This window comes from Sphaeramia orbicularis, chromosome 22, assembly GCF_902148855.1.
Source record: "Sphaeramia orbicularis chromosome 22, fSphaOr1.1, whole genome shotgun sequence".
Taxonomy (NCBI): domain Eukaryota; kingdom Metazoa; phylum Chordata; class Actinopteri; order Kurtiformes; family Apogonidae; genus Sphaeramia; species Sphaeramia orbicularis.
In genome coordinates, this window is record NC_043978.1 from 30475116 (window position 1) to 30500653 (window position 25538).

The following is a 25538-nucleotide window of genomic DNA, read 5'->3' on the forward strand; positions in this document are numbered from 1 at the left end:
TATACATACATACATACATACATATACACACACACACATATATATATATATATATATATATATATATATATATATATATATATATATATATATATATATATATATATATATATATATATATGTATATATATACATATAAACAAAACAAAACTTGTACTTTCCAAGGTCTCAGGAGGTTAGAATGTCCGGAAACTTTTTTCCACTGCTATGGTAACCATCAACCGACTTCATAGTGATGCAGTTAATTACCGTACACATATACATTCACACAATGATGGAAACATTTTTGGTATTTAAAAATCAATAACAGGCAGCTGAATATGAAATTAAATAGACAGAGTTTACTTTTGTTTTGATATGTGCACCATTACTGGAAAGGACAGAGTTTATTTTAATGTGAAATACTGCTGCAAAATGGACAGTCTATCCTTGATATGTAGAGAAATTTTGTGTTTTATGCATAGTCAGAATTTAGTCTGATATGTGAGGATTTTTGAGTTACTTATGGGATCTGACAGAGGAATTTAGGGTAGGTGAAGGATGGAGTAAGAGGGTGGGAGATACTAAATTAAACTTCTTCCCGCTCCTTTTCAAATGGTTTACTTTCTTTTTTATATAATTCTTTTATTGTTTGATTTTTTTGCAAATATTCGAAATAAATAAACAAACAAACAAACAATATGATGCATACACTTCTATCTATTGTGAGTCGCCCTCCTTTGAATAACACAGTTAATTCCAGTACTGTCAGGTGTTCTGCTCCACAGGAGGCTTCTGTCCTCCCTGAGCTCACTTTTCCCAGAGCACAGCACAACAGAAGTGAGAACGCACTGCTGACTTAACTGGGTTATGTCTGAAGTACACAAGTACAAAAAAACACAAATATTTATGATCTCCCTTACTTATAGAATTCTTTTTTTAGTATCCCTTTCTGTAGTTGTGTGCACACTAAGTAGAAGACAAACACACACCTCCATCCAGGGCCAGTTTGGAACGCCACTCCACAGGCAGGAACTCCACATGCTCGTCGTTGTGCTTTGGAAAGTGCTTCTCCTCCATCTTTCTCACCCCTTCCCTCAGCCTGATAAGAATTTAAAACAGAAGACGCATTAATGAATCGCTGCACCCAAATACTGGCTGATCTTTTTGCCCTTCAGTACAGCTGATTAGTTAGTTTATACTTATATGTCCAAATATCACAACATGCAAAAAACAAAATGTTGCAAAAGTTTTATCTAGATAAGAATAGTGTTTCATAATGTCCTGTTGTGACTCAAAGAGCAGTTTTCTCTACTTATGTCTCCCTCCCCTACAGGCAGACTATGAAGCCTGTGTGTCTCTTTCTCTTCTAGCCTTAAATGACTGACAGGAAGAGAAGAAGGACACCCATTTTACTGCTCACTGATGCAGCAGCTTCAATCATGCAGCAGACACACAATGGCTGCACTGCTGCTATTTCCTATATGGGGCAGCATTAGTTCACAGGATACACTAAATATACAAAGAGGGAGAGGGTGGTGCAGCTAAATAGAGGCTGAGAGAGGCTTTTAGGTGGGCGCTCCATGATTGGGGTTTTTGACAGGGTTGTCTGCACGATCTTGAATGGTCTGAGCGCTGAGTGCAGCATTAAAACACTCCCCTAGTTTTCAGACTGGCATTCATTAGGACATTTACTCCTTTATAGTGCTAGGTCTAGAACAACATTATGTATTAAAATGTTATTTTAGGAGGAAAATATGCTCTCATCAAACAAATTAAGCTAGATAGAATATAAAAGTGATTTCTGAGTTTAGGCTGCCTTTCCCAAAACAGAGTTTTGACAGAGTATCACTCTACCTCACATGACCTCAAATGTAATGGGGAAAAACAGGACCAGTGGCCCACAAGCATGTTTAATCAAAAATCAATGAGAACTTGAATTTGTGAGCTTGTCAGGTTCTGTTCTGTTAGAGTCCTGTGGTCTTGATGCAAGAGATTAATCTCCCATTAGAAGTGGGTGGTGCTTTCACTGGAGGATAACTCCACAAATTCAATTAAAGTCCATATATGACTTCCTATCAGTGCTCAATAGTAACTATATTGATATCTCTAACCATTTCCACGTTACAAACCATCAAAATACGGCCCATTATAACTAAAGGAAAATCTTTAATATTTAAAAAAAATGTATCAAAAATTTAAAAATGTACATTTCTCTAAACTGAACATACTTTGTAGAAGTCCAGTAGTTTCATTGGAGAATATGTATGAAGCAATTGCTATCAAAGCTGATGAAGGCAACACTGTTCACAGCTAAAAGAGCTAATAAAGCAGCTAGAGTCATGCACTAAATTTTAACTAGAAGTCGACCGATATGAGTTTTTCTAAGGCTGATGCAGATTTCTAAAAATTTGGTCAGCCAAAGGCCGATATCTACAGCTGATTTTTGGGCTGATTTTTTTTTTCCTAAAGCACATTGACGGTAAAATACAATTGGAACAATCAGATAATTAAGATTTTTATGCAGCAATATAAATGAAATTATTAATACACATACACATAGTACTCTTAACATTTATTGAACTTCAAGTGCTACCCACACAGGTGCCTGGTCAAATATCTTATAACATTTTTACTACTGATCAGGTATCAGCTTTCAAAAAAGAATTAAGGCCGATGGCTGATATTGAAAAAAATCAAATATCGGCCCGATATACCAGTCTACCTCTAATTTTAAGTGTCCATTAAAATGTAGTGTGCTGGCCAACATTGGCCTCAAGTTTGAGGTAACACCATCCCAGCCAACCCCATTGGCTGTTGTAGTTCTATTTAGAAAGTACTGACATTATTATCCAGATTTATTCTCCTATATATCACACATTTCAAAATTATGAGGCTACCCCTGATCAGTCTGTCAGCAGTGAGGGGTCAAGATCACACGATGCGTACAGTTAGTGGATGGAGGAACTGTGACGTCACTCGTTGGTTTCTAAACGGCTGTTTTACAACCCAGTGGGTTGCAATTTGACCACCGCCATGTAGGCTTTTTGGAGTCCGAAGTGACTGTAGAAGGAAAAAAAAGGACACATCTACAGGATCTTGAGGTGTCAACAGTAAGACAATGCTAAGGGCTATTTTTCAGTCTCGGTAAAACTGTAAATTTCAGTAAGCAGTGCATAACAAAGTCATTTTACAGTCTTTATATGGACCCTATTAACCGTACCTGCAGTTGTCCATCAGAAAAAATGTGTTATTATATGAACAAAAGCTGTCAGCTCTCAATGGGTGAGCAAACAGCTACACAGACCTGTCAATCAAATCCTGACATGGAAAATATCAAAGAAGAAAAAAAAACTTAAGATGGACCACCAGACCACATATTAGAAATTCTAAAGAAAATGGATAACAATCGAAAATGTTGCGGAAAAAACTCATTTAAAAGTGTTCCCATCATTAACAGTGACTCTAACAGGGATCAGGGACTCCACTAATCATCAATATTCCATCACTGATTTAGATTCTTGTTCCTGATCTGGATTAGTCAAGAGAAACTGTAAAAGCTACGGCAGTCAATGATGAAGCGGCTAGACGAGGGTTGATCTTTCTTTTTGGCTGAGGGAGGCGTCCAAGTCTGTAATCCAGAGGGAACAGCGAGTACAGCTTAAAGTGCTCTGCAGCTCGACTTGGTCTACTTTATTACTTAACTGGCCGAAGCCTTGGACAGAGGCCTGGCTCTACCTGTGTGACACACAGACACACATGGCTCTGGTCTGCACAGCATGTAGTACAGCCTGGAAGGGTCATGGAGCTGGGCCAATGAGCGCAGACAGTCAATTACACTGTGTCTTCAGAGAAACGCTTTATGCCCAGCCCAAATATTGATCCGCTCTAGAACTCTAAGCAAAGGGAAATATAGTAATTTGCTTTGTCAGGTTTCTTTAGAAAGTTTTATAAATTGTGCTTAGTCATTGTTGTCTCCTCCCTCGACACCTGTAAACTCCTTATTAAGACATATAGGCTTACAAGACAAAAAGACCTCAGCAAGCCAGTAAAAGAGTTTATTCAGCTAAATTATTGCAAATTTTCTTATACTCTAAACCAAGCATTAGCTACCAAACCTTTGAGAAATAATCACTGGAGTAAATGGGATTTAACTTAACTTGTTCTATTTAAATAATGGAAAAGATTAAATTGGCACAGATTTTGCTGGTATAACTGGTTTGTTTACATCCATCTGAACATTTAGATGCAATGTGTCAAATGTTGTATAATCTTGCAAATTGCATATTTTTTTGGTCTCCTCTCAAATTCACTGTGATTAGAGATGCCGTATTTCATGAATGTGTGGTGTAATTGGTGTGGTAAAAAAAAAAGGCTTCACAAAAAGAATTAATTTTGTATATGTACTCTGAAGTAACTAAGCCTGCTGTTCTGCTTCAGATTATACACAACAAACAAAAAGTTAAGTATATTTTCTTTCTTTTTTGTCTTTTTTTGTCATTTTTGCCATTTATAAATAAAACTAGGCTGTCTGGTCATTAAAAAAAATGTTTCAATTCACACACAAAAAAGTAAAAAGTGCTGTGCGAGAATCCCGACTGAAAAAAATAGCCCCAAAAATTAAAAATATCCTTAACTTTTTGTTTGTAGTGTATGTTATTATTTTATAAATCTAATAAGTAACTCTGAGCTTCACAAGCAAACAATGACATTAAAGCCATGTGCCATGTGTTTTTGTTAGTGTGTGTTCTTCAGAAACTGGGGCCTATTGTAGTTTTCTGTTTTTAAGATGTTTTTTTAGCTCCTCTTTCATGGTAGAACTGTCAGAGGGTTTGACTTAGAAGATACCCAACAGTACAGTGATGTGAAAAACCCAAATATTAAACTACATCAGGAACTGTAGTGCACTGACAGAGGTGGATAGTGGCTCCTCACACACTTTATAACACATTAATTAAACACTTAGTGGCACCAGTAGAAGAATTTTGGATTTAACATTAAATATAATCAGTCAAATGTAGCCTATGTATTGTCTACCAGGGAACATTTTACTGCACAAAGATACCTTAACTTTTCAGTGTCGTGATGTTTCTGGATTCGTATTATTGCTGCATTCATGTGTCTGTTGTATTTTACTGTGAAATACATTTACGATTTAGCTCATTTGAACACCTTTACATACTGGTGACTAGTTTAATCTACCGAATGCTTCATATTTTGTGCAGCTATGTCAACTTTCAACCAGCCATTATGTCACTTAAAGGGGTCATATTTTGCTAAACCCACTTTTACTAGTCTTTGGTACATTTGTGTATTTGGACCCTAATAGTTCATAAAGTTTGAATTTGAACCCTCCAGGTGCTGCAAAGCTATCTTTATATTCATTTTGGCAAAAAAATCGAGTGGATTTCTACAACCCGTTTCTATTCCTGCTTAATTTCTGATGTTTTATAACAAGTTAGATCACAATATTTGCACTTATAAGGTCAAGACTGCCGATGAACATTTCTCAGAGTACGCCATAATTATTTATCGGCAGCAGCGGTTGTAGTCCATACTGAAAACATGTCCAAACTTTGAGCCGATGACCAAAAATACACAGTTGTTGGTTATATTAACAAACACAAGTGGCTGAATGGGACAGAGCGCAAGGTCAACAACTTGGAGGGGGCGGGGGTGTGAAGTGGCTCATGTGCATTTAAAGGGCCAGCGCTCAAAACAACCTTTCTGGTGTCATTACTCAGAAATATTGTTGATGATGGACCTGTGGAGTTGAATTAATGAAGAATACAGACCCAAGCATAGCATTTACAGCTTACGTAGACCACTGGGAAATGTTTTAACATGCATAATTCCATTTAAAAAAGCAAAATATCACTCCTTTAAGCATTCCTACAAATGGCACAAATATAAACGGTTTTCAGTTAATGTCCACTGCGAAATAAAGCATCTGCTCGACCATTTATCATTCTTAACATGAACTAAAGCTCTATGGCCAAAACAGGCTGTAACAGAATAGATATCATGTAGTTTGACTTGAATACTGAAACACTCTGCAGAAATGTTATCTAGCATGCCTGTTTTGCAGTTTGTTTGTATCTGCTGAATATATTTTGCCGTTTTCTTGTGGATTCTCAGGTTCATAGTGTTCTTCTATCTTTCACAGCCACTACACAATAGGCACATAAAGTATGAAGCATGAAAACAGCAGGGAAACACAAGGTGACAAAGATGTAGAGAGGAGGGGACAAGGACAGAATTAAAAAGCTGCAGGTGCAGAAAAATCCTTAAAATAACACGGATGGCTTGTAGAAAATAGAAGAATAACCAAGGGAAAATAGCAGGGATGAATTTAGACTGCACTATGCATGCTGCGTATAGTTTGTATTTAAAAAAAAGCTTTAAAAACAGCACTGGTTTGTAGTGAGTGTGGATAGTAGTTTCACATCGCCTAAATGCAGCACATATTTGGAATCAGTGCAACCTGTCAGGCCGGTCTACATCTGAAACTCCTAATCAGTAAGCAAACAACAAAAGGAAAAAGAAAAAACAAAAGCACAGAAGAAAAACACTGATCGGATGTCTACGTCTGTGGTGCATAAGATGGTCACGCAAACCTAAAAGAAAGAAGAAGTGAGCAGCCCTCACAGACGTCCAGCAAAGCACAGAACGACACTGAGAAGCGTGAGAGGCAGAAGATTTGGAGAAGAGAAACGGAACAGAGTGCAAACATACTTCACAGTAATTTAGGACATTTCTCAGCATGTATTCACGTGACCTGGAATTGGTTGGTGGGTAAAGTCCCTATGAAATTCTTGTGAAATGAAGCCAAAACATTTTAACTCTTAGTGGCATAAAACACTATGCATATCCATCTGATACCCAGAAATGCATTTTTGTCCTCTGTAGGGGGCAAGAGTCTCACAGCTTTACTTTACTAAGGACAAATACCTGTGCAGAGACCCCACAGTCTTGAAATATAATCAAATAACCTATCGCAGAATGTGAAAAAACAGCCTCTTCCTCTTTTAACAATTTGCTCATGCCCATTCCACTGTGTTTCACCAAAATTGGTGCTTTAGTTTTGCATAATCCTGCCAAAATGCAGCTCCGTACACACACGTAAAATTAGACATGCACCAAACCACTGTTTTTAGTTCATATTTGATACCTTTGCCTTCAATACCACAACTTTGGGACTGTTGTGATATGATCAGCATTTGGCTTTACTAGATATTTAGTTATATAAAAGCTGTGAAATACACAAACATTCATTCAGCTCTCAGTATCGACACCTGATAGTTATACTAAAAGGGTTGGTCCCAGCTTAGGAAAACATAACCTCCCTGGTGATAATATTAGTGTATGGACTCACATTCCAGTGTTTTTAATAATGCGCCCCTGATCCATTTTCTGCCCAATCCCATGGACCACAAAGACAATGTGTGTGGTCTGAGGGGGTCTGTCTTCAGGTGAGGCTTCTTCAACGAATCCTCTATGGAGCCGTGTTCCACTGCTGGAAGCTGGAGGATAACACAGAACAGACGTGGATCGTTAGGTGTAGACCAGCAAATTTTACAGGGAAAACAATCCCCCCCCCCATTTCTTTGTTTATTCGGAGAAGCAGATCATACAAAAGTTCCCCTTCGGGTACAATTCAATGTCCACTCCTCAAATGTGAACGTAGAGTGAGTTGCTAATTCAAGTTGTTAGTAGAATAAAGAACAAATCTGACAAATGGGCAGGAGGGCAATAACATTTTTTAGCTGTGTCTTTAACAGTATTTTTGTAAAGATACTAGTTCAGGAAGGAAACGGTCCTGGAGCTGAACCAGAAGACTGGATCAACTGTTGAACATGACTAATACAGTCTGTCAGTTGCTGCCCTCAGTGTCTTTTTTAATACATCCATTCATCTCTACTAGAAGGCTTGTCCATCTGTCTGTCCATCTGTCCCAGCTGTTTAAAAAAAATCAATTTCTCAGCTATTTTACATGAGATTAAGTTGAAAGTTGGCGGGCAGATAGTTATAATTAAGATGCTGATGCAAGATTAATGAATTCATCATATGCATGTGCTGTGTGTAATTACACCCCAGAATTCTAGTTAATCTTAAATCTGGGTTAAAATTTAATCATTTTAACCCTATTTTCTGTGATAGATTATCCCTTATATATGAATTTTACAGTATATTGATATGTACTGAATAAGCCTGTTTCTACAGTTAGATGGAGGCTATAAATATGTGAGCCATGCCGTCCAAAGAGGCTAGTAGGTGAGACAGACTCCTGCTGTGACTGTAGCAGCACCTGCATTTAGCGTATGTCTTTATTTAGAATCTAGAGTCCAGTCAAGTCATGTGTGAGTTGCAAGGTGATAGCAGCCAATGGAATTTGCTGCTGTCTGGATAGCACTAAGGAGATTTCCGCTCACTGAGCATTTATGTGTCAGGGGGGATTGAGATAACCACTGCCAACTCCTCCCCTTATAATCTGCGTGCGGGAGATGAAAATGTTGCGTCGAGCTGAGAGATTGCAGATCAGATTACATTCATCCATACAGATCAAACATCAGACCCGGGGTTACACTGCAGTTGCTATCTTTTCAGTTACACTTGGGCTATTTGATCAAACCTAGTCTTGATTATACCAGATGGATACTGCATGATTTTCTGGGCTAATCCAGTTAAGAGACTCGACTGTACCCTGCTACAGTATGTGAAAACAACTGTTGAATAACAGCAAATGGATACATGCTGTGAGGGCAGCAAGAGGTATATTGTGAATCAAAGGTATGGCCTGATGGGGAAGCAGAAAATACACGTTTGACCTCAAAAGAACTACAGCCATAGAAACAAAGGCCCTTTGTCAGCCATAAAGTAAAACTAAACAATAAATACAACTGCATTAGAACCCAAGGTCACAGGCCCAGGTTAAGCACAGCCTGGAACTAAGAACATGTCTCTGTCAAATGGAACATCCACAGTCCTCTTAAAAATGTATTAACATGTTACAGACAAAACGTGAGGCCTACATCAGCAGATACCGCTCCATACAAGGAATATATGGATATAAAGTATTTGAATATGCAATGTATGGTGTGTGGGTTACTTAACAAAATGTCTTATAGATAAATAAAATATAAAGCCCAACATAAATATACTGCTCCAAGGAGCTCCTTGACAAGTGTGTGCCTTCTTATGTAATGTGGAGGTTATTTGGTTGAGTTACAGTATTTTATCTAAAAATAACACTATGGTATCAAACAGTTACATAACTCAAAAACTAAAGTGCAGGATCAAAAATGTGCAAGAGTGCTATTCATTATGAGATTAGAATAAAGAATAATTTGACAACATGTTTGTTTCTCAAAAATTCTGACTCCTTAGGTTTAGTCTCTATAACTAATTGTATAGTCAGTATAGCATGAATGAAGACATGATTGAACCCCAACTAATAGTATTTTATAAAGTCGCAGAAAAAATGATTAGACCACCCTTGTTTTCTTCTATTTCTAGCTCATTTTAATGCCTGGTACAACTACAGGTACATTTGTTTGGACAAATATAATGATAACAACAAAAACATTTCATAAGAGTTTAATTTCAGAGCTGATATCTAGCAATTTTCCGTGTTTTCTTGATAATAACCAAAATCACTTAAGTTCTAACATCAATATCTATGACATTGTACTTCCAAAAACAGTGCTTTTAGTCATTCCATGTTTTCTTTTCTGTCTGTTTTAGTCACATGATACACACAGGAGTTTGCACTTGATTGCATAACCATTGTTTTTGATGACTTTTGATGGTCAAATAATCTTTTCTACGACTGTAGACATGGACTTTCAATCATATGTATCTGTTTCTTGTGATTACAAACCTTTGGAGAAACCCAGTTTCTGAGTGACAGTCCGTGCAATTTTGGATGTGGTGGCATCACTGTAGAGGTAGACCTCTTCTACGCTGTGCCAATCCACATGGGTCCGGCTCAGCTTCAGACTGTGGATAGCTGTGGGGGGAGGGGCAGCGAGAGAGGAGTGAGTGAATGAATGGACAGAAGAGAAAGATGGAAAGGGAAGTTTGTAAAAGAGAGGGCAGGGTCAGGAAAAGGCAATGGGGAAATGTTCACCAATACAAAGGGTTGGAAATACAAATTCCAGGGTACAGAGGGAGAGAGATTAAACACATCAGAACTACACCACATTATAGACATCTTGAAGGCAAAACAAATAAGCCGATAGCTGGGAATAGATTGATTTAAACAGCTCAATCAAATGCAGTCTGGAGCATTGATCTGCAGTAGGTAAGAAAAAAATACATCAAACTATCACACAGTATGAATCCCACCACCAGTATTTCAGCTCTTGCTTGTCCGTCCTGCTTCTGTACCAACATTGAGATTAACATAAGATATTTACAACCTTGTGATGTAATTTAAAAAATACATTTATTTTTACATTTGAGGCAGGTTTTTGGGTTCTAATGCAGTGACAGGACCAAGTAAGAGCAGAGCTATGGCTAGAGAGGAGATGCTGTTTATTACAGGAGCTGAGAACGATAAATGAAACTGGTTGACTTGAGAGAGTTCGTGTCATCAATGCAGTGTGTCCTTAGATGTCTTTTGTAATCAAGTTCATCAGGATGAGATTGGTGGAAGAGTTTGGCGTTGGTCCAGTGCACAGTCATGGTTCTTTGTACTGCTCTGAACCACTCTGGGGATTAAACCTCCTACAAGGTGAGGCATTTGAAGCAATGCATCTGGTTGAGTTTATGTAATTGCTGGCTTGAAACTGGTAACAACACGGTTAGAGACAATGCAAAATCAAACGGTAAGGTGATGTAAATATTAACTGTACTATGGTGCTTTACTGAACATGGCTTTCATGGTCATTGGAGAGAAGAAATGAGCCTGGACTCAATTCACACAGTGCAGAAGTTCAGGTATCTTTCTGATTCACCAAAAAATTTTTATATAAAATCATGGAATATTAGAACCTATGGGCCAGATTTGCTTAACAGAGCAGATAACTGTGAGAATTTAACCCAAAAAATGCAGATGAGTGGCAAGTTCTACAGCTGAGCAACTAATAAATGCAACATTAACTTCGATAGAGATTAGTGAGTCTTCCAATTTGCAATGCAAATTAGCACAGGTTGAAATGACACATGAGGGCCTGGTGAAGGTGTCTCTATGCACCATTAAGAAAATTTAAATAGATGGCCTTGCCTAAAAAAATAAACAGGAAAAGCCACATTTAGGAGTTAAAATAGCACTGAATTCAGACTTTGACAATCCACAACACTTCTAATAGTGTTCAAACATGACCAGTAGCCTCCATTTATTCTATGTGGTTGGTAGGTTATCGTTTTCTTTTTTTTCAATAATATGACATAAACTAGTCATGAAACATGAAAAAATCTCAATGCTGGCCCATTACAGGGTTCAGAGTCATAGCTTTAGTTGTGTTTTAGCCACATGCTAAACACAGAAAGTGGAAAATGTACCCTTTTAAATGAACTCTAATAAATGCATTTCAGTGTCATATTCCTTTTCTTATAATCTAAACTCTAAAGAAAAGTTTCATGAAAATAAGTGGAAACAGATGGCTAAGCTGAATGTATTTCATGTTACATTGTTGTCTGCACGTGAAGGACAGCATTGAGCATTACAACAATGCTGTTTGACTTGAAGAGACTCCCGGCCATGTAGGAAAATTATCTGTCTCTACACACTTCCTATTTGAGACCTCAACACCAGGGGCAATTCCGGTGCAAATGTGGCCTGTGAAATCTGGCTACAGAAGACACTGTAAACTGAAAGGAACAAGAGGTTTAAAAAAACAAAAAAGGTTGTAAGAGGATTTTGTGCAGCAAGCACTGCGTGATCTCTTCTAGTTGGAGATAGCAGGTTATCTTTTGATGTGCTCCGGCAAATTTAGAATGATGTGCCTTGACAGTTGATGTTTTAATCCGCTGGCATAAGGAATTCAACTTTCTATCATACACTTACTGTTCACAGCACCTTTATCTTTTCACAGGCATGTGAAGTACAAAACGGGTAAAGGTGCGCTATTTAGCATAAAACTGACAACTGCAAAACATAGTAAATCATGTTGTGTGGGTTTTTTTGTGATCTGAAAGGTGCCCACACATTTCGAAAGTAATCTTTCAAGAGTGTGATTTTAGAAGATGTTGACAGCAAAAAGAGGGCTTGCACTGAGAATAATGTTAGTAAATCTGGCCGTATTTTTCTGGTCTCTCATTAGGTAGTTAACACGGGCCTCTGTAGCCCAGATGGGTCATCTCTTCATTGACCGTTGACAGAGAAGCTTAGTGTTGCCTGCACCTCCACTGACCTTTTCCCACTCTGAGGACAACCAGTGTGAAAATGGAAAAGGCTGATCGAAAAGCAAAGAATAAGCAGGGTCTGGGAGAAAAGTTTGTCACACAGAATTTGCCGTTGGGAGTTGAGGTCACTAATCAAATTTGAAGATATTTTAGGACATCTTTTGCTCCAGCCAGATAAAACAAATATTCTAACATAGACTACAAAACCTGGGATAACAGTTGTGTTTATTCAGATTCTTCTCTCATACATTTCCATTTATCTTTGCAGATCCTCAAATGAACCCCGCAAAAGGAACATGCCTAAACTCTACAACAACACTGAACACATCTACACCACCGTATTGCGGCAAAGAGGGAACAATAAAGCACCTTTCACATCCAGTCTGGCTGCATCTCAAACAGTATAAAGTGGCCCCTTCTCCTCATCTAACTCATGCACTTAAAACCACAATGAAGGACACACGGTTATACACATTATTGATTCATACATGGGTGTAGCCACTTCAGACTGCTGAGTTTGATTTGAAGCCAAATGCACTGTAAAACAGGAGGCATGTAAGACCTTAGCAATATGTCCTGCTGAAACATTACAGTCAGATGGAGTGATGTTAAAGGGTTATATAAGGACACTTCCTGTTTTACAATGAAAAAGTCTGAATTGTGAAAGGAGGGAACAAAGAGGGGATTAAAAGTGTGGAAAGAAGTTGGAAAGTAACCGAGAAAGGTTAGAGAGTTTATTGGGTGAGTTCTCTACTGCCATGGAGAATTACTAGAGGAAACAAGATAAAGGAAAAGGATGAGTGTCATGAATAGTAGGATAGGACAGGGCTGGATATGCTGTTTAGTGACAGAGAAACATGGAAACTCTGAGTGGGTTGACTGGGGAAACGGAGAGAAATCATAGAAGTGAGAGGGAAGGGATGGGCAGATGAAAAAGAAAGGTCTCTGCATGTTAACATAAGCACACTGGTTTGGTTTGGAGCCCTGATATTTGTTTTTAATTACATGATTGCGACTAAATCCTATGCTTGGCTGAGACAGAGAATATTCCCTTGCAAAATCCTAAAGCTCTATTCCACATTTCATAGTCTGCCCCACGCTATCAGAGCTACATTATCATTATCAGTATCCTCACCACTTGAGTGAGATGGAATTTGCACTCAACATCCTGGAAACTCACTTGCAGCATTGATTTTTTTCAATGAACGTGAAACTCTCTTGCGGCCACATGTTGCAAAAGAGTGCAACTTTATAATACCAAACCCTTTAGAAAAAAAATATCAAATCCAAAAGACAATATCTTGACATTTTTAAGACTTCTGAAAGATTAATTTGAGATTTTTTTTTTTTTTTTTTTTTTTTTTTTACACCAATCAAGGTCTTAGCCTAGATTAAAAAAAAACAAAAACAGACCACTACAAATTTTTAATACAAGACTTTTTACCCCAATCTCAATTATTTGAATTTCTTTTAAACTTTTTAAGGGAATTCATTTTCAAATATAGAGCAGCTGATATTCATTCCAAGTACAAAAATCATTACTCAAACATGATTTAATATTTTGTGAAAACAAGCATCTCTTACATTTGTAATAGTGATGCAAGTCAAAGAAAAATAACATATTACGTAACATGTACATTTTATTGAATCTGAAAATGAGTCTAAGCAGTAGAGTTTTAAGATTTTTTTAAGGTCACGTGATCTGGTAGGAATCTTCAGATGAAGAAAATCTATGATGTGAACTTGGAGCTGACATGAAGAGACCCATATGTATGTTATAAATTAGCACAGCATAAGAATCCAAGTGTGCTGTGATACTATCTAGCAGCACAATATTGGTCCTGTGAAATGAGGACCCAGAACCCTCACTGTCTAGCATTTTCATGAGGGTCAATACACCCAGAACTAGGACAGTGATGGACATCTAAGAGGGCGACTGTACACAATATGTTGGAGTCTATAGTAAAGGACCACAATGGCGCCTCTGTTCAGCTCATCACTTGTGCTCGGCTCTCAACAGACAGCTTTGTTCATAGGCCTGAGAGCAGGAACTGGTGACAGTGGTTCATTAATGACACAGTCATACTGCTAGAAGGGAAAAAGAGTGCAGCAAGAGAGGCATGAGATAGAAGAGGGAATGGGTTGGATGGAGAGAAATGGGTGGCTCTTTTGAGGACCAGCTCGTTCATTCTAAATCCACTACTTTCAGGAGCCTTACGTAAACCATCTGTCTACTCATTATCCAAGAGAGGAGACAAAAAACACTCAAAAAGCAACAGCAGTAGAACCAAACTGATAGGAAGATGTTCTAGCAACTAGGTCCAGTTATGGCTGCAATGGAGATCTGGGACTGCAGCCAAATGAATAACAAACCATTGCTAACTGAGCCTAGGGCTAGGTCTAATTACTAGTTTTCAAAAATCTGAACCACAAAAGAAAGGAAAATCATGTTCCATCAAGCTCTAATATCTACAAGGAGGGAAAGTAACTAGCAAGCTAGCAAGAGTAATACAGCAGAAATAAAAAGACTTTTACCTTGGCAGCGTTTGCGCTTGTGACATGTAGTTCTAGCACTCGTCTGATATCCACTCCATTTGAACAGAAAAGGTAGGTAGAAAGGGGGCAAATGGGAGAGAACTGACAACCAACAGAGAGTAAGTAATGGCTGTTACCCTGGTGTCAGTCTTACAGGCTACCTCTGTCATCGCACTGCTAAAGGACAGTCTATCAAGCAGTGCTGCTTTCAGAAATATTATCTGGTGGCTGCAAGTCGATATGAACTGAGATGGATTGTGCCTTAATAAAAGATTGAAGAAGGCAGTCTACAAGCCTGAAGTTCAAACTGCAGCACTGCTTGATAAATGCCTATGGATGATGGAGGTAGCATCATAATTACATAATTCCATGGTCCTTAATATGAAGCCCAGACTAAACATGTTATTAAGTGAACCTCTGTTACTTTAAAGTCTTAAAGATTTTTTGTCAAAATGAAATACCATGGTACTCCTGAAAGATGCAACAGCTATTAGAAGGATTAAAAACATTTGGTAAAAATAATTCAATGGAATAAGTGACCAAAATAAGGAAAACTAAAAAGATGACATTTCAACAAAACATTTGGGCTTGTGTCCAACAGTCTGCATTTCCAAAATACTAAAGTGACCCTATTTTTGCACTGTCTGTGTCCATTTTTTTTTTTTTTTTCAAGATTAGCACTGACAGTGCTAAACATCCTTGGCACAAAACACCCTCAGCATGCAGCTGTTTTTCCTCTGCATTCATGCTTTGAGTTGAAACTACTTCAACTTCTGGAACACGATGTACTAATCAATGTCACTTTTCCATCACCAACCAATCAAATTCAAGGGGGTGTGGGAGTTGCGATATCAACACTGTCAACATTGAAGGAGGAGAAACTGTCCTGGCTTTACTGAAAACCCAAGTTATTTATGATCCAACACTAAAGTCACACATCTGTTGGGACCTTATGCGAGTGTCTTTCGTCACAGTTGTATTTCACACTAGTTTCTTGCACTGTAATGTAATATAACTTAAATTTGCTGAAATAAGGCTGCTCCACAATAAACCCAGAGAGAAGCTAATGGGAATGGCTAATAAGACGGTAAACCCCTGATAACATCAAGGGGAATTTTTAAGTAGGCCCCATTTTACAAAAAAAAGGACCACAGATTTAGAGATGAGCCTATTTCCACCTGAAAAAAGATCCACAGTTACATATCATAACCAAAACACTTCAGTCATTGTAACCTGCAGATATCTAGTAATGAGGTAATGAAGTGATTTGTAAGGTTTGGACGACTGTCAATGTAAACTAGCATCAGAAGTGTTCTGGTCATGCACAGAAAACAGCTGCCTGTGGGTCGTACTCTTATTACTCTGGGAATATTTCAATATTTCCACTATTTATTTGCTTTTTTTTTTAATATGTTATTTGTTGGTGCCACTGGGGTTGAAGAAATAATGACATAATGCAACATTATACTGAAAAATCCATACACTGTATTTTATATTAAATCATCGGATCCTGTTTAAGTGGGAGTCCTGCTCTGACATTTACAGTGCGTTCAAGGCGTTTGTTAGTCAAATCAGCGAAGTCCACAAGTCTCAAATCTGTCTATATCATTCAGTCGTTGATAACACAGACTGCCAATCTGACTTGCAAATGTCAGCAGTGTCTCCCTCAGCAGAGGTGAACGCTGAGAGGCCGAGACCTGCTGAGTGCACATGTTAATTTCCTGTATAAGCAAAATCCATTTGGGAATCCCAACACTGATGGATTTATCCACAAATGGGTGTTTTCTAAGGATTGATCTAAGGATTTCTTTAAAGTCATCAGTGTGGTAGCTTGATGTTTATGGTTAAATGACTATAGAAGAACATGTATTGGTTGTTGGACTATTATTACTCATTTTCAGAGGAGCCCTGCCTGTTGTGAGGTTTTTAATCAATGTGCAGCTGTACATGAGTGAACTGCACATAAATAACTTTTTGGGTCATGCCTTCTTCAAATACCCTAAATACTGTGCTACAATCCCGCCAGACCTGGACACACCCTATGGTTCAACTACAGTATAGCCTTCCTGCTCTGTACTCAGGCTAATGATACAATCTGGCACATACAGTAGGTGACATGTAGCATAAAAACACATATCAAATCTGATTTCATAGGGTCTTTAAGTGGATTAATAATTCATCTGTAACCCACTGCATTTAGAAGTTAAGATAAGTTAAGATTACAATGAGAAATGTAATGGAGAAAAGTAAATCTATCTGTATTATAAATCCATCAAATGTAATGCCCTTTGGACATATTTCAGTTTCAATGGTCCTTCTCTGACATCTGAAGTCAAGCGTTCACCTTTTATGACACTACAGAAAACATATCGTGTTCTACCTCCACATGAGGATGCCCACATTTTTATGTTATGCCTGCAGAATATTCTGTTATGTCTCCTGTGCCTTCTCCTTCGCTAACCTTTAATCTCAGTTCAGAAGGCACAAGGAGAACAAGGTGAGGAGAAAGAAACAGATAAGGGAATGTATACACTGCAGCACTGAAGAGTCAGCTCGCTTTATAATCCACTTATCACTCTTATTGCTGTTCAAAGAAACCTGGTTATAGCCGTTATTAGTTTGAAGATAAAATACCTACTAGGCTTATTGTATGAAAGGCCCACAAGATGAATTAACACAATCTAGGCTATCATTTACTTTACTGTATCTCCCTGCTTTATAAAATATGAGTGTAAAACAACATGGGAGCAAAAGCAAGAGGAATGTTTCCATTTCCACGCATTGATGAAAATTGTATATATATGTATATATATATATATATATATATATATATATATATATATATATATATATATATATATATATATATATATATAAATATAAATGGCATAAGGCTGAGGTTTTCATTGTGGACAACTACCAACCTATATCTACAGATGATAATTATGCAGCAAATTATGAAAAGCACAAAGGCCATGAAGCCTTACAAGTTCTGTGAACCACTGCAACATTTCATAGATATTTCTGCAGATATTCTGAGTATGTCCACTCTATCCTCGTGTGAATTTTTTACATGCCTGTGTGCAGACAGTACAGTTCATTTACTCTCAGTGTGTTGCATGTACACAAACGCTTGCAGACAAGGCATGATGTTCTGCTTTTTCTCAGAACTTGTAAATATTTCAGTTTAAGATACATTCCAGAAACTAACTGCATGACCAACTAGGGTCACCATGAAGGTAGGATGGTGTTTTTAGATGTTAGATATGATCCAGTGCATTAGAAAGCAGGATATCAAAATTATGAGGGAAGTTACGCCTAGTTTGTGATCATAATCACAGTACATGGCATGGTGTCAAATGTTATGAAATTAAAAAGAGGTGTGTCTTATTTGTCCAGTGTAATAATAATAAAAATTACATTTGATTCGGAGCCACTGAGTCTCCTGTTTCATTTAATATTACTACTGTTATGAAAAAAATAAGCAATTTTCTTTAGACATTATTTCCATGTCATGTGACCCAACGACTCCAAACCCAGGCCAAATTGTAGTAATTAAACCGGACAAATGAAACGTGTCTTTTACATAGACTGTTTTGGAGTTAATGTTACAGTTTAGTTAGGTAACTGGCCACTGTGTATTCATGTTCTTTGTCAGAATTACAATGAGATGACCTTCATTTTTAAAGAATAATTTCGTTAGAGGCATCATTTTAAGCAGCCATTAGACAAACTGGACTGAGAGTGTGTCTTCCAGAAAACAGGTTTATTAAAACTGAACCCAGCACTGATATGGGAAAAATTAAAATGGCATCTTGTTTGAACTGGACTGATTTTTTTTTTTCTTCAATAGCTTTTATGTCATGAATTTGTAACTCCAAATCCATTGTAAATTAATAGTATTCCACAGGACAAATAAAACACCTCTTCTTTTTCCAATATATGACTACAAGATTGTGTCTAATAAGTAAAACTTAAAGTGTTAAATTGTTTTGCTTCTGTATATTAGATATTTAAGACATGCAAAAGCTGCATGGGTTAAACACATTTGCAAAACCTATTCAAGGTCAAAAGTGAATAGTTATAGCATAATGATTTGCATACATCCATTCAAAGTTACAGTATGTACAGATAATTACTTATGACTTGACTCCAGTGACTGATTTATGAGGCTTCTGATTTATCACACATATCTTCAGTACCTCAGTGATGCTTTTATACACGTTAGACAGATTTCCTCTTAGTTTTTACAATGCATTTGCCACATTTTATCACCCCTTGCTATCTTTTTTTTCCTCTCCATTTCTCTCTATTTATCTGCCACATTCACACACCCACACATTCATCAACAGTGAAGGTCCTGTGGTTCTGGCTGCCTTAAGGAGACTGCTGAATCAAAGGGGCTCTTTCTTATTCCCTTTCACAGCTAAAGCCTGTTACGTTTGGTCTGAGCCAGCCCTAAAAACAGGACGGGCCACAACGTACGAGCTGCACCTGCTTTATTCTTGGGTGATACGACAAAACCTCCACACACGAATGGAAACACCTGCCATAATTGTTTCTCATCTCAGTGCAGTAATATTAGTAAACCTTATTTATATACAATTTTTTAAGTATTTAAATACAGTATAGCTTATAGGAGCATTTCATGTCTGCAAAATTCTAATATAACATTGTGTCTGTAATCTTTCACAAGAAAATGACATGAATGATAACAACAAAAAATGGTTTGGGTTGAGAAATTTACCAGGTAAGCTAAAAAGGCAAAACCCCAAACCATATCCTGTTTGATGCCATTTTTATTTCCTCTTATGTTAACTACCACAACACCAGACCTACAACATTGCACTGCACATTTCTAAAGCTTATCAATCACGTCATTATTTTATCCCCGTGTTCCTCCCCGGCTCTCACCGTCTTTACTGTCAACGGTCCTGACCACCAAATCTGTCTCAAACGTGTCCTGCATCTGTTGTCCTCGAAAATGGTTCAGGTGCTCCTGCTCAATGAGGTCACTTTCCTCTTCCTCTAAAGGGAGCCACGTTCCATCGATGAACCATTGGCCTCTCATCACTGGAATATGGTCCTGTTCTATAAGCAAAAAAAAGGCACTAATTTAGCAACAGATACATAATAATAACGACGGCAATACTTTATTTGGACCAGAGTTTACCAAGTAATTAGAACATGTCAACAGCTTATTGTTAGATATTCAACAATTCAGCTGTTTTGCTTTGTTTGTCAATGAATCATTACTTATGGTCTTTCCTTAAATAGTGACATGAGCCTAAATATAAGACCATTGGATGAGTGCATGTGTGAGAGTAGTGTTGGATGAATCACAGGCAAAACAAGACAGCACTTTCATTATGGAATTAGTCATGTGTTCAACTTTTGGATACAGGATACTGTTGAATATCCCTCTGGATTAATAAAGTCTCTCTCTCTCTCTCTCTCTCTCTCTCTCTCTCTCTCTCTCTATCTATCTATCTGGTAAAGGTAAAATTCTTCCGATTTTGTATAATATGAAAAAGTTGACATTTACAGACAGCTGAGAAAAGTTACTAAGCAAACACCAGCTGCACTCACAAATGCCTGTCAGTCACCAGAGAGTAAATTTTAGGTCAATAAGTTCTGACAGTTCATCCTTTCTCATTTCTATGGATCTCATTTCTCAATCATTTAGTCTCATATTTCAGTTTCTCTTGTCATCTTGTCAGGACACAGGTGGCAATAAATGATAAATAAAACTGCAAACTGTCCAACAACTGTCAATAAACGCGAGTCATTTCTTGTATATTGATTTAAATCATATAACCTAGATAGCCGACTTCATGAATGTTTTTTGTGTTAATGACTGTGCTCACCTTGGGTTAAACTGTGAAACACAGAACATACTTTGGTTCAACTCTGCATATCATTCAAAACATAGGTCCATTAATTGTCCTGCCATAATTCTAATGTTAATACTAACAGCCAAACTGAAAGTTGCAGAGTTAGAATACTTACAAACAACATTTTGACTCATTTGGCTGAGATATTAACACATATAATCCTACAGTGACTGTAATTAAACAGTAACACTTTGTGTAAGTAATCCAGAATAAAAAAAGGTTTTGAAAATAGCAGGATCATACTACTTAATGTATTAAAGCTGCAGAATTGTGTGTTGTTTAACTGGCAGGCACTGTAACATATTAACATTAAAATATTTACAATATAAGACTATGCAGATATTGAAATCTATCTAATTTTTTTTAACAATTCTGGTCTAAACAACATTAAACATTGAACATAAGCTGCTTAAATGTTGTTACAAACATTCCTCCAAATAAAGTCTTAGCCTACTTAATAATGTAACTTTGGGCTGAACAACAGTGTATTATTAAATGAAATGAGAGTTACATTTGTAGAAATGCACTCAATGAAAATGTCTTTTAGATAGCATAACCTGATTTCACAGAACTAAAGTCCCAGAAGAGCAAGTCCCAGTGGTACATGGATACAGGCCAGTTTTGATTACAGTCCTGACTGACATAATTAACTTCTCTATGTGTGAGTAAGGGCATAGGGGCAGATAAGAATCCAGGCACACTTCATGAGAGACAGACCATGTGATTAACTCGTGCACAAAATAAAAACAAGCTAGCTGGTTTCTATTTACGGTGACTACAAAACCACAGAGCTGAGGATGAGATAGAGAGACAAGAATAATGAGAGTGGGCCTCACAGTAGACACCATTAGTTCATTTTTTAAGGTGGTTCACATCTGGTTAGAGAAGATAAGAGTATGCACTTCACATAACATGCTCCATTGTACCTTTTTAACCTTGTTTATTAACTCTGTCATTACTAATATACAGCAATTGCTGATACTTGTTAACCCAATTTTCACATGTTCTACTTTGCCTTTCTACGTCTCTTTTTCTCTGCCTTGTACTCTTTTCATGTCTTCTATTTATCTAAAAATGCAGTACATTGTTCTTATTAAACAACAACATCATATTGTGTTGAAAAAGCACAGCAGGTCTGGGAGGCATACAAAGGCCCTAAACCTACAGCATTCAGGAACGTTCAGAAGAATGACTGCTTCTCTAAATGTCACTTGGCATTAACCTTCAAAAGAACCAGTTTACATGTGAACCCTTTCATGGGGGTCAGTTTTCCGAGCCTCGACACTGACTGGATTCATTTGTTCCCTGGCTTTTCCTGGAAAGATCCATGAATTAGTTAGTGCAAATCAGCTGAGCCCTGTAGAATGACTTCCTGGCTGTTTTGAGGTTTTTTAAAGACCATGCTAGGTAATAATACAGCCAGCAAAAAGACAACTGTACAAGAGTCAGCAAATTACTATATTAAGAGAATAACCAGCTGCAAGGCTTCATCTATTAAAGGGAACTGTGTCATATCATACAATAACCGAGACATAACCTATGCCCTAATGTGAAAGTCTACTTCTGCCATGGGTATTAAAAAAAAGGTCCTGTTTGCTCAAAATAATGGGGAAGTTTCTAACAAAAGGTGTTGGCATCTCAAAATACTGACAAATCTTCTCATAATGTGTTAAATTACTCAGTAATTTTGTAATTTATTCCACTTTTTGTCACAAAGAAAAATCTTTATTATAAAAAATAACTACAGTTTTAAAGTCTTCTGGCTCTTCATCACACCATCTATGAATTAACACAAATTCAGTCACACCAATGACACAATGAATATATTACACCTGATAAACATCAGTCGCGGCTATTGGTGAAATGTCACCTTACCAGCTGATATTATTTAAAAAGGCCAATACTGATGTTCAAATGTTTTATCTGTGAATATAGTATCTGCTCAAATTAATGACTTCATGTCTCAAAGTAATAACTTATGAATATACTTTTACTATACAAAATAAGTGACTATGAGCTTTTTTCTGCTCCAAAATATATCAACCATTAAAAATCCACTGTCTGTCAGTCTACCTGAGGGTAGATAGTTGCAGAGACAGAATATATGAAAGTTATAACTTTGTCAGTAATTCAAAAATAATCTGTTATGGCACAGTAATGGCTGTGAAGCAATATATAAACAAGATTGAATTCTATTCTAATTCAGTCCTTTCTCCTGGGTATTGCTGTCTGCTCTCTGCATTCCATGTACATGTTGGTTGACCGTCACTAGACTGAAATGTAATCTATAGTCTGAACTATATCAAATCATAATTAACTAACATAATTCCAGTGCCATATGTGAACATTTAAGCAGCTGAAGACAACATATGTTGAAACGCTTCAGTATGATGGTCACGTGATGCGTGAATGGTTGGTACCTGATCATGTAAACAGACTGGTCTGTCTCAGCAATTGGCTGGATGAAAAGCACTAAGCCCAATAATTTCATAGGATGAAAAAGATTCCACATTCTAAATTCTCTGCAGAATATTTCTAAGTTTTTCCTTATTTGTTGAACTACTTTGGAAACTTGGCTGGCATATGGACCCTATTTTAGTGGCTTATTGATTTTAACAATGATTATAATAAATATAGCTTTTGTTCCATTTTATAGTAGGTGGCATCCAGCATTAAGGAGTGGAAGAGAGTATACGTGACCTTAATATTAATCCCAGAATGAACTAAACAAATGAGGAACTCCAATGTTTTTAGCCCTATAGCAGAGGATGTGGGTGTATTCATTTGATTATGATCAACTTCAAAGCTTGATTTACCTAAATACCAAACAATTAACATTTGACCTCTCCTTATTTACATGATATTTCCTTCAACACACTGACAGAAAAAGGATTCATTACAAAGGACTATCCAGAGACACAGAAGATGTTGTGATTCAGTCTGTCTGCTTGTGGATGACTGTGGGTCATCAGTTTGTGTATACCAGCCATTACACTGCAGAATCTGGGGTATATAACCTACATCAGTGAGATTAGTGGCTATTGGTAGGAGACCTCTTCGCTCTAAGAGACTCCATAAGGTCATCAACAACACATGTGATTTTACAGACATTATGACAGAGGTTATTTTAGTGATACTTACGTTTCCAGTAAACAGGGTAGCATTCCCTCTCTTTAATATCCACTTCATACAGCCCTCCCCGCACACACACAGGCTCTACGTTGATTTCAATGCTGTCAAGGTCCCTCTCCTCTGTGGACACGGTGGATGTGTCCAGTGACCCCCGGCCCTCGTGCACGCTGCTGGTCCTGGTCTCCACCGGTACCGGTATAGCTCCATTCAGCCCTCTGCTCTCCACGCCATTATTAGCGCAGTCTCCCTCCACATCGCTGACCTGGGACCCCCCCACCGCCGATGCACCGGGGTTCAGCTCACAATATTTACGATACATGAGTTCAATATGTAGAGAGTCATGTCCAACAAAGGGCTTCCAAGTTTTCTTGTCCTCCTTGTAGAACCACCGCACCTCCTCGGGGCCGAGCTCCGTGACCACCTCGTTAAAGCGGTGTCTGGAGCTGTTGGACCTCGACCTCTTCCTCCTCCCGAACAGCGGACCCATGTTGATCCCATCATTGTCGCTATACTCCAGAGAGCCACTATCGAGGTAGGCAGCCGGGGAATTCAAGTCCAGCAGAAGCCGGTCCTGGCTGTTGTGGTGCTTGGAGTGGAGAAGCGGCAGGTGTCCGTCCAGCCCCGACTGGACAGAGGACATGCCCGCCTGCACCGCTTCGTCCATGGGACTCATCGCGTGATAGCACGGAAACACATCGCTTCCTAAATCCCACTCCTGGTTGTTATTGGTGGTGTTGAGGTTGACATGAGAAGCTTTAACGCTACTGTCGCTGCTCAAAGATGAGCTTAATGTGGATGTTTTGGTTGAAATGTTAAAACTGCTCATAACTACCTGAGCCAACCAGACTCACTACCTCATCGTGTGTCACTTCACCTAAATATACCAAACTACTTTAATATCACAAACGTCATTCTATTCAGTATTAAAAACTCCACAAAATTAAAGAACTCCAGACAACCTTCATTTCTCTATGTACTGACGTTGACGCTACACCAGCCTTTTAGCTTGCTAGCTAGCAACTGGATGTAGAGCTAGCTACAGCTAGCTAAAGAAGCCGGTAAGAGAACCGACTCCACGGCTAGCTCATTAGCATCTCCGCAACGTTACGCTACCACCGGAAAACCTGTTCACCTTTTTCCTACTCTTTAGACTAAATTAAAACTGAGCAAAATTAACCTCAACTTTCCTGTGACGGAGTCGCTTTAGTCCAGCTTGAGAGAAGAAAGTTGTCCCGTCACATTAGTTTTTAGTGTTCCGTGCTCCCTGTGCAGTTACGGATCCATTCGTTGTCCAAACAAATCTTGCACACACACAGTAGACTGGAGTGCGCGTGTGGACGGTTGACAGCTGACGCATAGATCACAGGACTCAGTCGTGACCGCGCACGTAGAAAGTACGCGAACATGACGTAAAGCGTTCAGGTTGTGAAACGCAGTCTGCCTGCGACGCACAAGATGGAGACAAACACCAATATATGGCAGAAAAGGATATTCATGAATGACTCAAGTGTTCAACAGAGGAAAATAATCAAGAATTATATCAAAATAAACCCATAAAGACCCAGTGCTGCTGTTGTGCCAGTTCCCCATTTAATTTTCCTCTCTGTTTAGTTAACCATTTTTTAAGCTTTCTGAGCAGCTATACTCAAC

General features: G+C 38.0%; 1 protein-coding gene across 2 annotated transcripts in view; it reads right to left on the minus strand.

Annotated features, from left to right (window-relative positions):
* ddhd1a (DDHD domain containing 1a) overlaps window positions 1–25242 on the minus strand; it is a 35850-nt gene extending 10608 nt beyond the window's left edge. Inside the window, exons 1-6 of one of the 2 annotated variants that reach the window (XM_030126382.1) lie at window positions 23898–25242; window positions 19777–19953; window positions 14863–14964; window positions 9860–9988; window positions 7355–7502; window positions 972–1081 (exon numbers count right to left, since the gene is read on the minus strand). In XM_030126382.1, the coding sequence (XP_029982242.1) occupies window positions 972–1081; window positions 7355–7502; window positions 9860–9988; window positions 14863–14964; window positions 19777–19953; window positions 23898–24714 (1483 nt within the window). In that variant the 5' untranslated portion in view covers window positions 24715–25242. The remainder of the gene's footprint in view (window positions 1–971; window positions 1082–7354; window positions 7503–9859; window positions 9989–14862; window positions 14965–19776; window positions 19954–23897) is intronic. The other variant, XM_030126384.1, reaches the window with a different exon arrangement.
* Between the last annotated feature and the right edge of the window lie 296 nt (window positions 25243–25538).